Here is a 14,596-nt window from a genome sequence, read left to right on the forward strand (position 1 = left end):
TGTGCTCCAGGTGCAGTGTTGTATCAAATATGCTTATTTTCTCCGTGCATTCAAAGTATTTCTTACAAATAGTCTTTGCAACCCTGCAAAACTCGAAGGGGAACTGATGATTTTGCAAAAGTTAAAATCTTATGGTTGCAAAATTTACCAATTACCGAAGGCCTCGTTGACAGGATGATAAAGTTGTGGATCAGAACTTTTGGTTTATGTTCCCTTATCTGCAGTCCTGCAGGCTTGTTTTCATTGCCGCTCCTGCCCTACAGTTCCCAGCTCATTTCCCCCTCTGGCAGCTTTAGAGCCATAACGAGGTGTTTAGTATAGACTCACGGTAAATTACATGGTTTTAGGATAAATTGATAAACAGCTTGGACAAATAATTACTTCGAAAAAATATTTGTCAAAAAGCATGGCTCCAAGCTCAGCTGTGCCGGCGTGAATGAGCACCTCCAACACAACGATTTTCACGTTAAATGTTTTGATTCTCTTTGTGTAAATTGTTTCTGTGCTGAAATAAACAGCAACTCTTAAAGAAGTTCACAGACAAGGAATTAAATGGGTTTTATACAAACTTCTGATGCTTATATAGTACCACTGCAAGAAAGGCACTGTAATAGTGTCTTCTCTTGTGCATATAAGATCGACTGCTACTTTATTAATCTTGCAAGGGGACATCTTTTTACTACAGCAGCATTTATATGTAAGTTAAGAAATAAATCAAGTTGAATTTAAATATGTCAAAATGCACATTGTATACAAGAACATAGAATACTATTAACGGAATTAAATTAGGCATTCCAAAATGAATGGGAAGTCATCTGTTGGAATGACTTTCATAATGTGACGCATACCTTTGATTTGGTTCCTGATTACATTCCTAGAGTAACCCTCCCAACCCTGATTATCAGCTGGTCTCTGACCATCCCAGCATTAAGCCTTTTCATCTTATTCAAAAAACTACATTTACTGTATTGAATTGTCTGTCTTTTGTTAATGGCTCAGTCAACTTTTTAACTGTTTGTCACTAATGACTAATTTCACACTTGTTGTTGTATGACTTCCTCATTGACAAGAAGGTATCATCTTTCAAACTCCACCAAACTGCCTCATCTGAGTCTTGTAATAACAGAAAGCAATAACTACTCAGTGTTAGATTGAATGAATGAACGGTCAAGTGCCTTGCCGTTTTGTTTATGTTTATTTGTGGACAACATTTGTCTGAAGATATTTCTGTGTTTTTATAGACTTAAGGCCGGCGCATGCTTCTGCGTTTGCGTCTGCGTCGTTGCGTCAACGCACTCGTTTCAATTCATGGTTCTGCGTGTGTTACTGAGCAATTCACCGCCAGAACAACAGGTGGAGTGACGTGTTTTGTTGACGACGACCTAGAGAGCCACGTCTATTTATTTATTTGTTTATTTATTTATCATAGACTTTATTGCCACGTGCATCGCCACTGCTGCTTGTCATCGTGGACACATTTGTCCCGTATTTTCCTCCACAACTTTGTGCACCTCTCGACCGGCAAACCGGCGTTTGCGGCGATCTCCCTCCGTGAATCCAACCCGCTTCTACAACCCGCCAATGACGGCTTGTATAAGCGGTCATATTTACGCATTTCTTCCGACAAAAGTTCTTCAATCTGATCCGTTCTCTCGTAAACATTCTTCGTTTTAATAATGGCGCTATCGGGCTATGAAAGCGGAAATGGGAGACTCCGTAAAGGATTGCGTCCGCAAGCTTAGAAGAATGTCTCGACACACGCAAGGACGCAAGGAGGTGTGAAAAGCGACGCAAGGGACACGCAAGGGGGTCTTGCGTCTGCGTCGCTCTGAAAACGCAGAGAAGCATAAACTAGGCTTAACTGTGTGCTTGTCTGATTATCAATGTTTGTGTTAGCGGGCTGTCTAGAAAAGAAATACTTTTATAATGGTCAAAAAGAGATTAGCTGAATCAAAAGACGTTATCAAATGAATAGAAAAGGTTTTGTTAACAGAAATTATGCTCTACTCAGGCCTAGCTAGCCTCAAATGTACTTGGTATGGAAAAGGGCTTAAGATCATCTAGATATGGATATGTCTTATCTGGACTACAGGAGGATTAAGTAGAATAAGTCAACACAAAGCATTACTGTAAGTTTAACTAAGTTTTAACTTGAACAGTTAAGTTCAAAGAAGAAGTTACGGAGAAGAAGCAAGTGGACATAACTAAGCAGGGCTGTGATGTTTTACAGTGCGGTTCGATCCGTGTTCTCTCCATAGTTTGCATGTCCCCAGTGCTTCACAGCAGTCTACATTTCCCCCAGCCCCTCGCGCCCCACCTGTAATACCTCCGCGCCCCACCAGAGGGTCGCGCCTCACAGTTTGAGAATCCCTGCTTTAATGCTACATTGGTGACAAAAAATGAGCTGAACAGTGGGCGATCTCTCTCGCACTGCAGAATGAACCAAAAGTACACTGACATATGTGGTCACCTAACAACGTGTACGGGCATATTCAATGTCCAACGTGTCCAATGAATGAGTTCAATGTCTGTTCTGCTCTTTCTATGTGTCAGACACGTACAATAGCGCGTCAGCGGCAGAAACACGCAATTTCAGTGGACATATATTGACTGTGAGGAATTAACCTGAGCGATTAGATTGCACCTCGTTTTTTGTGGCTGCCAGCTGTGGCGTTCCAGCTCAATACTGGAGCAATTTCAGAATTGGTTGTCCCCATTAGTCACTTTGACACAAAAAAAATAAAAAGACTAGGTTTCAACTTGAAAAATACCGAGGTAACCCCTTAAATCTTTTTTCATACAGTGCACACAAAAGGACAATGTAAAAGTGATGAGAAGTGCTTTAAAAGTGTGAGGGTGGTATGAGGGTGTTTTGTGTTGCTCTTTTAAGTTCAATGAAAGATTAAACTCTGAGTAATGCTCTTTTCATTTAAACACAGAGGACTTTTGCCCTTGAGGTGCTCTGTTTGAGTTTTTGTGGAGTTGAAAATGTCGGATCAAGTTCAGGTGTCATGACAGTAATCTTTAGTGGCCAGTTTTTCTTTTAGGACTCTGGTAGAGTCACTTATCAGAAGTCAGTTGAATAAATCAGGGTTTAGTGAGGGGGTGGAGTCAGTAGAAGATCTTCATTATGGAAGTACAAGCATTTGTCTGAGGATGAAATGGATTTGTCAGCCTCTTACACTAACCTACACATATAGTTGGACCATGATGGACCCATTTGATCATTTATTAGCCAAAGCAGGGTGACTTCAGGTTGCGTTAAACAAAAATTTGATTTTGGTTTCAACTCTTTGCCTGTCCAAATGCCATACCTACATCTAAAGGAATAGGTGATCTGAGGTTTTAGCTACAATGAGTCAATTTGCCCTGAATGTTGTGTATAACAGTGAATGACATCCACTGCATTATTGGAACTGTAGGTTTGATATCAGTATTGAAAATGGATTGGTGGAGCCGGCTGACTCGTCAACTAGGCAATGCGTTATCCTCCTCAGAGGATATGATTGATCAGACGGAAACGGCTCGAAGTAGCCACGCTTGCTCGAATAAGCCTGAGGATAGTTGTGTTCAAAAATTATTTTGGTAGACTTGAAGAAGAGTCCAAGACAAAAAAGTTACAATAAAAACGATTTCATAAAAATATTTGTGATACAGTATATTTCTCGAACCGAGGACTACACAAGCCTCAGCAGTGCGCAGGCCGTTTGCAGCTGGTCAACAGTTGCTGTCTATGCTTAAGTTTAAGCTTGTGAGCCACAAACTTTTTCCATCACACAGGTGTAATTGCCTCTCATTGGTTAAACACACGGGTGTTTGATTTATTATAACTGTCCATTTTGTAGTTCTAATGCAGTAGCTTCCACAAAATCAGGAATCAGGAAACATTTATTACCAAAATATGTCAAACATACGAGGAATTTGTCTTGGCGGTTGGTGCGTGACAGTAGAAACAAAACAGACAATAGACAATAAGACAGCAGTACACACGTAATAAAATGAAATGGTAATGCAATGGGTTAGTAGAATAAGGCTATGGGTTAGTTTAAAATAAGAGAATAAAGTTAAAGTTAAACATTTTAAATATTTAAAAAGTTAAAACATATTTAATATAAAGTACAGGAGGTGGTGTTTTGTACAACTTCGTACCTGGTACGGAATACACATTGTCAATAGGCTTGCGCCTCCTTATTGTTGACATCCTTCTAAGCATCATCATTTCCACATAGACATTCTTTATTAACAAGTGTGTGTTTATAATAAATGCATGCACTTCTAGTGTAAATAATCATCTTTAATATCAGGTGTTTTATAATAAATTCCTGCTTTTCTACAGGATGCATGAATTTAATTAATCTTCAGGAAGTATAGGACAAGTTTCCATAAACATGAAGAAGAAAAGAAATGTGTAGTGAAAGGGGGGGGTTTTGGGTTAGCGGAGACCAGGTTCCTCCTCGAGGCAGAGATGCAGTGATAAAGAGGTTTGAGGGGACGGAAGACTAGACAAGAGAAATAAAAGTACAGTCCATGTGGGGCTCAGTGCAGGAGAATCCAGCAGAAGAATAAAGAATAAATCTTTTGAGGACAGTTGTTTCACTAGTGCACTGGTATGTATGTTCTGGATTCAAAAATGCAATTGTAAGCTAAAGTAGTTTTCTATTGATATAGAAGTAATAATATAATATTATTGATGTTATATGTATCTCAATCGTTGTATCACTTGCAAGGATTGTTAAAAAAACACGCCAGTTAACGTGGAAAGCAGTTGTGGTATAAGCTAGCCAGTGAGGAAACATTTCCACGATGGGAATAGAATATATTGAATATATATTTGAAGTACTTGGCTGGTATCGTCACGTTAAGGGTACAGGCATTTGTACTGGCATTTTTTTAATAATCCAGCCTTAATTACTCCTTCCTGCCTTTCTCCTTTCACACAGGGGCCTGATATCCTTGAACTCCAGTGACACTTATTACCTTGAGCCAATCAGTGGTGTTAATCCGCTCCACCATTCTCTGTGGAGTGCAGAGGAACTGCCAATTAAAGGTGGACACTGTGGACACGGCCACCATAACACACAGTCCAACCACATCTCCAACCTGCTCAGACAATTTCATTCCAGGGTGAGTCTTTTACATTTCAACAACACTTATTAGATTGTTTTCCTGAAGTAAAGATAAGTATTGCAGTGTAACAATACGATCCTTTTCTCTGCGATGTTCCCTTTAATGGAAGAGTCAACAAAGTGGGAAATGCCTGGGTTTGCTGTCATGCCCACAAACAGATGATCAATATATATTTCAACTCCGTGCATCCATAGACAAACCCATCGATTTCACAAAATATTGTTCTGTCCCAAAAACAACGGCTCTGACGGCTTTATGTTACCTTGTGATGGTGTCACACTAGCACTCAGAGCTCGGGAGACAGCTAATCTTGCTACAGGTAATAGCAGATCCCATAGCGCTTTAGCCGCAAAACCCTTCAGTGTTTGATAGTGAATTAAACGTGATGTGTTGTAGGAAGATTCTGCAACTTTTGAAAAATAAATCAATTTTATACAATTTAAACAAATTCATTAAAGCGTGGCTTTAAATCAACCAAACAACCAAGCAGACACCCCAAATCAATTCACAGGGCGTCCTCCAATGGAAACTCCAACACATCCTTTGCCATAAGAACAGCTTCACAATAACATCCTGTATGCTCTAATTACATTTTCCTGAGAATCGGAAAGTGTTTTCATCGTATAAAGTTAGAGTTTTTTAGAGACTGACACATATTCACATATTCCATTTGAGTTGACAGACTCAAACAAAACGTGTTTGTTCAATTCCATGTTCAAATACAGTTTAAGATATAGTACACTCAAAAGCAATATCAAATGTAAACAGAAGGTGAACCAAATATAGCAAAGAAAGGTTATAAAACATCTGAGAAACGTGAAAAAAAATATTTTAGTGATGTGTTCTTTGGAATCTCCCTCCCTCTTAAAGTATCCCAAACTGCTCAGTGTGCGGGATCTTCCCAAGTCATCACACCCTTTGAATGGGACCGCTATTGTGCTGTGAAAATACCAAATTTTCTAGAAAGGCACAAAAGGAGCTGTGATTTCTTAATTTCCCCTTATGTGATGGACTGTAGCAGTGTTTGTGTTTATCACGCAAAATATTTGGCTCTGCAGCGTTAATGGTCTCTTTGGTATGCAAACACAATATTGAATAGGTCTCAGTGCTATTTCAGGGGGCAAAATTGCTCTCGCTCCTCCTGGAAATGGAGAGAATTATGGCTTTGACTCAGCTGTTGAGGTCTGTTAAGGCCAGGGCTATAAATCAATTTTCTATAGAGCATTGTTTATTTTCTACAGAGAAGAAGACCTTAACACAAGTCTAATTTGCTCACCTGCAGTTATAGATGATAAAAGGGCCCCTCAGTGGACCTTTCTTCCTTCATCTGTCTCCACAGCTGGGAGACATTCTCATCCTCATTCTTATATTTATTCCCATATTGTTCATTTCCCAGTTTTCTGTTCATTTTAAACTGTTGATCATCACCATCTATCTTTCCAGCCTTCTCAGCCCTCCACAAGGGCATCATCTTTTCCCCATAGCCCTCTATCTTGCCACCAATTAATCCTGGGTTGTTATGCAGCGCTGGCAGCCACCGGGAGAGTTCCTTCCCCTCATTTGCCTTTCAAACAAACAATGCGACACGTAGATGTGCTGGTGCAGATAAGTGCCCCTGACTCCCCGCCAGTCTGCGACATTGGTGCCGAGTCGTGAGCGAGCTGAGGCAGCAGTCCCCACTAAAATCCATGGGTTTTAATTACAGCAGTAATCTAGTATTAGGGGGATGGAAACTTACTAATGGACGCCTACAAGGAGTCGTAAAGATTTGTTCAAACGAGAGAATTGATGGATGGGAAGCTACCAGGATTTTAACTCTTTATGTACCACTTTCAGACTGTGCAGTAGGAATATTTAAACAAGTTTCATAACCTGAAATACTGACACCATTACATACTTACCTGCATTATTATTTAGAAATAAGTTAAGATCTGTCTTACCTATTACCTACTTGGAATCGATTATTCATTGATGTAATCATTATTAATGAGGAGAATTATGTATACTCCCAGAGTATACATAACAAACTGTTTTGTTTATCACTTTTCTTATTATCTCATTTCAAAACCGATCAATTTCTAGCAAAACCTATCACACGTATGTTTTCTGTATAACCTTGTTCCAGGTTAAAAGGAATGCCTGGGGTACAACCAAGTACATGGAGCTGTACATAGTGGCCGACAACACACTGGTGAGCTGACAGAACCTCTTCAATGAGCCCATCTGACTCCACAGCATGATATTCCTGCGTTATTCTGCGTGAACTTTTAAATTAGGACCCACATCTTAAACACCTATGTCATTCCAGCTAATGAAGTTATTTTAATACCGAGAGGTCTGAGCCCATGATGGTCACAGCAAGGCGGAAGCATGTGGAGATGAGACGGAAGGATTTATCTGCTTAACGGCATGTATTTAGGTGGAATCTAAGGTTAGAAGGGCTTTTAAATAGACACTAAGCTACAGTGATGAGATGCTATATCTTCATAAAACCCAGTCAGGGTTTTGTCTTCTACATTAATGCCATGGTAACAGCACCCGGTGACCAATAAGAGTCTGGTCCTCTCTTCTTAAAATTGATATAATTAGGATAATGTAGTGGGGTAGAAGTGGGAGGACCAGTTATGTTTCAAGGTTCATTTGTCTCTTCAGAGAACATAGGAAAGAAGTGTCTCTTCCATTTTATTTATTTTTCTGACCGCTCCCCTCATTCGTGCCACTAATACTCCCCTGTCTTCCCTGTGCTGCAGTTTAAACGGCAAAATAAGGACTATGAAAAGACCAAAGCAAGGATAATGGAGATTGCCAATTATGTGGATAAGGTATGACTGATGGGTTCTCCTGTTGCCTCTTACAGTTCTCTATTCAATAAAATACTATATTGGTTATACATTCGATGCCTGTCTTGATGTCATCTCTTACTAATCAACTCTTAAGTTTGTTGACGTTCCAGATAAATAATCAGTAATTGAAAAGTGTACGCAGATATCTTCTGGTGAATGAAGCCCATCAGGATTCAATCTACAATGTGTATAATACAATAATAATAATATAATTCAGTAGCCCATAAAGGCAGATTAGCGGGCAAATTGCGTTGTGTCACCAGACCTGGGGTCGTATGGGTCGTCATTGCGCAGGGGGGGTGCGCTGGGAACCCCAAGGTTGGTGGTTCGAGTCCTGGCTGTCCCATGTCGAAGTGTCCCTGAGCAAGACACCCAACCCCTAATTGCTCTCCCGGCAAAAATATAAAAAGCCATGGGTGTAATGTTAAATGTAATGTGAGTCGCTTTGGATAAAAGCGTCAGCTAAATGACCTGTAATGTAATGTAGACCGGGCTTTGGGATCTCGTGACAAGATTGTGTGCGTGCAAGAACCTTTTTTGTCTTTAGCTTAAATGCTTTGTCGTGCTCGTAGTTCTACAGGGCTCTGAACATCCGCGTGCCTCTCATCGGCCTGGAGGTTTGGACCGACAGGGATCAGTGTATCGTCACAGAGGAGCCAAATGCCACGCTGTGGTCCTTCCTCCAGTGGAGACAGAAGCTGAAGTCCCGCAAGAAACATGACAACGCCCAGCTGCTGACGTGAGCAATAGATACAGTAACGTCTAAGCTACAGCAGCCACGTAACAAAGATTGTTCAGCCACAGATCTGCCGTGTATCCGTAGCGCGGCCCGTGAGTACAGACAATGGTTAATCCCACCTGTAGATCGATGAAATAATGTGTAACTGCTACCATGTGCCCTTGCAAGAAGTAAAGAAAACAGGCGCCTACCGTAGGAAATCCTTCACAGCGCCACTAGAGGTGAAACGCTGTGTGTCGGCACATTTAGGTACTGTCACTGTTATTTATTTTTACAGTGCTGTGAAGCTTGCTGTCAGGCAGGCAGGACCAAAACTAGTTATGACCAATACTGACAATTACATCAAATACTAGCTTGCTAGCTTTTGTTTACATTGATCTACAACAGGGAGAAAGTTGAAGAAATCAAAGTAACATAGACTAAGACACAGAGACAGAGTGAAATGGGAGGCCGGGAGTTTCCTTTACACAACTGCAGCAAAAACCCTTCACTTCACCTGCACCAAACCCACCAAAGCAGCCGGCGCTCGTTGTCCTTCAACAACATGGACCACATGAACAGGACTCACCAAGACATGCTTGAAAAGCAACACAATAGACTGCTGCCCAGACTCCATTCAAATTAATTGATTTATATAGCCTCAAATAATAACTAAAAGCATTTATCTCTGGAGTTTTGGGCAGGATCTGGCTCTGGGGAGGCAGCGAGCTACTTGAATACCGGTTGAATACTGAAACACCTATTACCGGGTTAGCTTTTTAAAAATATTTTGTGTGTGAATTAAAATGATCTTCATTAGGGCCAAGCAGCATAGCAATTTGATTTCCGGAGTACGAACATTAAATTGTTGGCCCTGTTTGCCTCAATAATTAGCTGTGCTGATAACAAAGAGCCTGTTTTGTTTTGATCAATCCGACAAGGCGTAATTTTGTTTTGGGTGGCTAAGTGGCAAGTTAAATGCCAGGACACCACATGGTGAATTGGGTTTCGTCGCAAACACTCTCCCACATCTGATTTTTCTTTGTGTTTGTGCGGGTGACTGTGGCTCCTATAGCGGTGTGATTTTCAAGGGAACCACTATTGGGATGGCACCGCTGGAAGGGATGTGCAGCCTGGAAAACTCTGGAGGCATCACCGTGGTATGTGTAAAACAAATCTGTTAATTTTGCTCAATGCTATTCACTCAGAAAAACTCCCTCGATATCTTCTCCGAGGTTAAATTCAACTTCTATCGATTGTCTATGCTTTTGCGTGTGTAGAATGTCATAAAAATATTTGTTTATTTTCTCCTCCTCTTCATTTCACATTAGGTGTAGCTTTTTATTCGGGTCAAAGTTCAAAGTATAGCCAGTGGTGTTGATAAAGGTTACAGGTGATCTGGCTGTGGAAAGAACTAAAGCTTTCATCAATACTTATTAACATATTTAGATTGGATGGTGTCAAAAAGACAGAGAATTATAGCCACGCTCTTCAACCCATCCCAGCCTATAAACTCCTCTCAGCTCGTAGTTTTGGTTCTCAAGCCCGAGGCCGAGCGGTTCTGGTTCAGTCGCCCCTCATCCTTCTGCTTTCTAGCTGTTTTTTAGTTAAAAAGCTCTGATATGTAAGATGTACACTGCCTAGAATCCATTTTATTTCCGTATATGAACCACAATGAACCGGCGTTTGGGTAAATCTCTAGTGACCAGAAATCAGCATGCATAAGCAAAACCAAAACAACTTGAAATCTCAAGAGGAAAATGTGCCCAAAACTAATCAGCCCATAAGATAAGCTTCAAATGATCGCTTTGAACATCGACCTCTCAGCAAACGTTTATCAGACACACCATGAGAAATGAGCACAGCTGCAAAATCAACTTACATATTTTCTTATAATTACATTATATAATATTTGCCAAACCCACACTGAAATATAGACTTCACATAGTTGTGTCAAGTTACTTGACCCATTACAAAAATGTTATTTGTGAACTTTATCTTATGGACACCATATTAAGCTCTCAACTTTTCTTCAGTTTTTTCTATTACAAGGGTTGCTGGTATTTTGACCTTCTAAATATCAATATTTTTTAAATATGCCAGTCGATTTTGTAAAATATACTGAAATTATTCCAACTAAACTATCAAAGGACTAACAAAACTTACAAATTATCCTAAAGGAAGACTCTCTCCAATTCTTTAAAAAAATGATCTAAAAGCAGTTATCACTAATTAGCAGGCTCCATGCTAACATTTGAATGTTCTCAAACTGATGAGCACAAAAGTAATGAGGTTTTTGTTGGTATCTATTGCGCTTTAGAGGAGCCCTTCCTTCGGCCGTTTATTCTTTACATTTTTTTGTGGTTGAGCAGTCCACTTGTTTCTCATCAGCTAGTGACAACAGATTAAAACAGACAAACAGTAACGTATTCACAAGTTATATCATATTGTTTGGGATGATTCAATCATCATAAAATCATGACTTTCATGGATTGGCCTTTTTTGCTGTGTCTGTCGTCGTTTGTTAATATTCTGTCTTTACATCTCAATAGAGCTTTAATCTCCCTGATTTGAATTGCTTTGCTTTTCTCTAGATGGAACTACAGCAAACTGCTTTACACATAAGTAAAGGCTAAACATTATGATCAACATAGTCAGGAACAGCTATGTTACTTTGATGGAACAATGAGGAAAATGCTTTCTGCTGCAGAGGTCTTGTTTGGCTTTTGACTCAAATTCTGCCTTTTTACCTCTAAAAACATCCACCATGTCACATCATGTTGCCTGTGTAACCGTATGGCTTCATACACATGTGCCGTGGACTGAATAAATGCAGCCGGAAGCATCAATAGCTTTCCAAAGCTTGATAAGCTTCCAATGGACTAACATCCAAAACAGCACAGAATCAGCAGACTACACACAATGCCCATGTGGTTTGGCCCACAAAGCTCTAAATAGCATGTAAAATATTTCACTGCAGAATATCACCGTTTCATACAGTATGCATAATTCAGAAGCAGCACAAAGAGTGAATGACAGCTGTCAGTGGATCAAAGAGGAGCTAAATACATCAGAGGAATGTGTTAAAGCACGCTTGTGGGATTGACCTTTTACGTCAGAAAAACGTAAGAAACTGCTTATAATGGTATTGAGATGCATTATGAAAAGCACAAATGAAAACATGCTCCCATATGAAGTATGTCATTTAGACTGTATGTTTGCCTCCATGCAGCGTTGAGCTCTATTTGATGTTGTCCGTCCTATAAAGTAACCTCCCTCCCTTCAACCCATAGGACCATTCAGAGCTGCCCATCGGCGCCGCCGCCACCATGGCCCACGAGATCGGCCACAACTTCGGCATGAGCCACGACCACGACGGCTGCTGCGTGGAGGCCTCTGCCGAGCAGGGAGGCTGCATGATGGCTGCCGCCACCGGGTGAGTGGAGCCTGCTGCCACTCAGCAAAAACACATTACATATTGATCTGATTTCTATCTTCAAAATAACCAATTTTTGTTCTACTTTTGATGACCATCATCAATTTTTAATCACCGTGTCGTTTACGTTACGGAATTAAAGAAAGCCTTTCCCGTATCAAAAGGCTTTGTATGTTGTCCTACAAAGCATCAATGTGTTACAATAGAAGCACAAGAAACTGAATAAGGATGTGAAGTGAATTATCTTGTTTGCCATAAATTCTTCAAATTTCATTCCTCAAAAGTGGAAATTTCCCTTTCCAGGCATCCGTTCCCACGCGTCTTCAGTCGCTGCAGCAAACGTGATCTTGACAGCTACTTCCAGAAGGGAGGAGGCATGTGCCTCTTCAACATGCCCAACATGAAGGACCTTGTGGGGGGCAAGAAGTGCGGTAATGGCTTTGTGGAAGACGGAGAAGAGTGTGATTGTGGAGAACCTGATGTGAGCACATTTATTCATTTTTAACTGGTTAACCCGCCTTATGTATGTGTCTGTCCCATCTTCCATCCTGTGGGCTTTTAAACATTTTCTTCCACACTCTTCAGTTTTCATTATTTACCATATGGTAAAGAAAATGTTTGAAGGAACTGCTGTACTCTAAGTTACAAGTTTCTCTCCCTAGTCTGACGACAAGAATCCAAGCTACACACAGACTTCGGATTTTTTCAATCAATTACCCCGTTGAGCGACATTTCTTCTCATATGAGCTCTAAAATGTAAACAAGTACATTAGAGTAAAATCCTGACCTGAAAATAGTTTAAAGGTCTGTCAATGTGGACACACAGCAAGGTAGAGTTTTCTATGGAGACGCGCAACATGATGGGAACAGCAAGGCCAAAACCTGGACAATTTTATCCCCAACAGAATAAGAAAAAGCACAAAGTGTTTCAAAGTCCATGTAATAAGAGCACATCTTATGAATCACTCTATTCTTTGTCAATCTGTACCAGTCACTGGTAGAGAAATCCAGATGGAGTGTTTTCACTCATCAAGCCAAGTCGTGAAGTAACGCTGCTTTGGTCCAAGCAGCAGAGCCAGTTGATTGCTGATGTTTGTTACGACTCCCACTCGGAGCAGACTGACAGTGCAGCCCAAGCCTGATTTATGCTTCCGTGTTTTCAGAGCGCCGCAGACGCAAGACCCCCTTGCGTGTTCCTTGCGTCACTTTTCACACCTCCTTGCGTCCTTGCGCGTGTCGAGCCATTTTTCTAGCAACGCAAGCCTCCCGCAGCGCACCAGGCTGCGATTGGTCCGCTAACTACATCCTTGGAGTCTCACATTTCCGCTTTCATAGCCCGATAGCGCCATTATTAAAACGAAGAATGTTTACAAGAGAACGGATCAGATTTAAGAACTTTTGTCGGAAGAAATGGGTAAATATGACCGCTTATATAAGCCGTCATTGGCGGGATGTAGAAGCGGGTTGGATTCATGGAGGGAGATCGCCGCAAACGCCGGTTTGCCGGTGGAGAGGTGCACAAAGTTGTAGAGGAAAATACGGGACAAATGTGTCTGCGATGAAAAGCAGCAGTGGCGATGCACGGGGCAATATAAAGTCTATGATAAATAAATAGACAAATAAATAGATGTGACTCTCTAGGTCGTCTTCAACAAAAACACGTTACTCGTGAATTGCTCTGCACACGCAGAACCATGAATTGAAACGAGTGCGTCGACGCAACGCAAACGCAGAATCATGCGCAGGCCTTCAGGCTTCTGATCGGGCACCTGTTTTTAGCATTGCAAAACCTGAAGACCGTACTCCCCAAATTCCACCAGCATGTCTCCTGCCCCACGAGACTTTAGATCACGTTTACACCGACATGGCGGACACTTACAAAGCTGTTTTTTTGCAAATTTTTGCAAATCTGTTAAAAATAAAGAACGAAAACATAACATGTACATAAGTATTCACAGCCTTTGCCATGACACTCAAAATTTAGCTCAGGTGCATCCTGTTTCCACTGATCATCCTTGAGATGTTTCTACAACTTGATTGGAGTCCACCTGTGCTAAATTCAGTTGATTGGACATGATTGAGAAAGGCACACACCTGTCTATATAAGGTATCACAGTTGACATATCAGAGCATAAACCAAGCCATGAAGTCCAAGGAATTAGCTGTAGACCTCCGAGACAGAATTGTATCGAGGCACAGATCTGGCGAAGGGTACAGAAAGATTTCCTCAGCATTGAAAGTCCCAATGAGCACAGTGGCCTCCATCATCCGGAAATGGAAGAAGTTTTGGAACCACCAGTAACTAAGGCCCCTTCTCCCCCGATCGCTCAGTCTGGCTGGGCAGCCAACTCTAGGAAGAGTACTCTCTTCCTAGAGTCAGCGAGGTGACCAGGAACCCGATGGTCACTCTGACAGCGCTCCAGCGTTGTTCTATGAAGAGAGGAGAACCTTCCAGAAGGACAACCATCTCTG

The 14,596-nt window shown here is 41.1% G+C and overlaps 1 protein-coding gene across 1 annotated transcript in view; it reads left to right on the top strand.

Annotated features, from left to right (window-relative positions):
- adam19a (ADAM metallopeptidase domain 19a) overlaps nt 1–14,596 on the top strand; it is a 151,863-nt gene that overhangs the window by 113,264 nt on the left and 24,003 nt on the right. Inside the window, exons 6-12 of the mRNA XM_040179604.2 lie at nt 4,941–5,124; nt 7,253–7,318; nt 7,878–7,949; nt 8,543–8,709; nt 9,764–9,848; nt 11,982–12,124; nt 12,428–12,605. Coding sequence (XP_040035538.2) covers nt 4,941–5,124; nt 7,253–7,318; nt 7,878–7,949; nt 8,543–8,709; nt 9,764–9,848; nt 11,982–12,124; nt 12,428–12,605 — 895 coding nt within the window. The remainder of the gene's footprint in view (nt 1–4,940; nt 5,125–7,252; nt 7,319–7,877; nt 7,950–8,542; nt 8,710–9,763; nt 9,849–11,981; nt 12,125–12,427; nt 12,606–14,596) is intronic.

The sequence above is a fragment of the Gasterosteus aculeatus genome, chromosome 7 (assembly GCF_964276395.1).
Source record: "Gasterosteus aculeatus chromosome 7, fGasAcu3.hap1.1, whole genome shotgun sequence".
Classification (NCBI taxonomy): Eukaryota; Metazoa; Chordata; class Actinopteri; order Perciformes; family Gasterosteidae; genus Gasterosteus; species Gasterosteus aculeatus.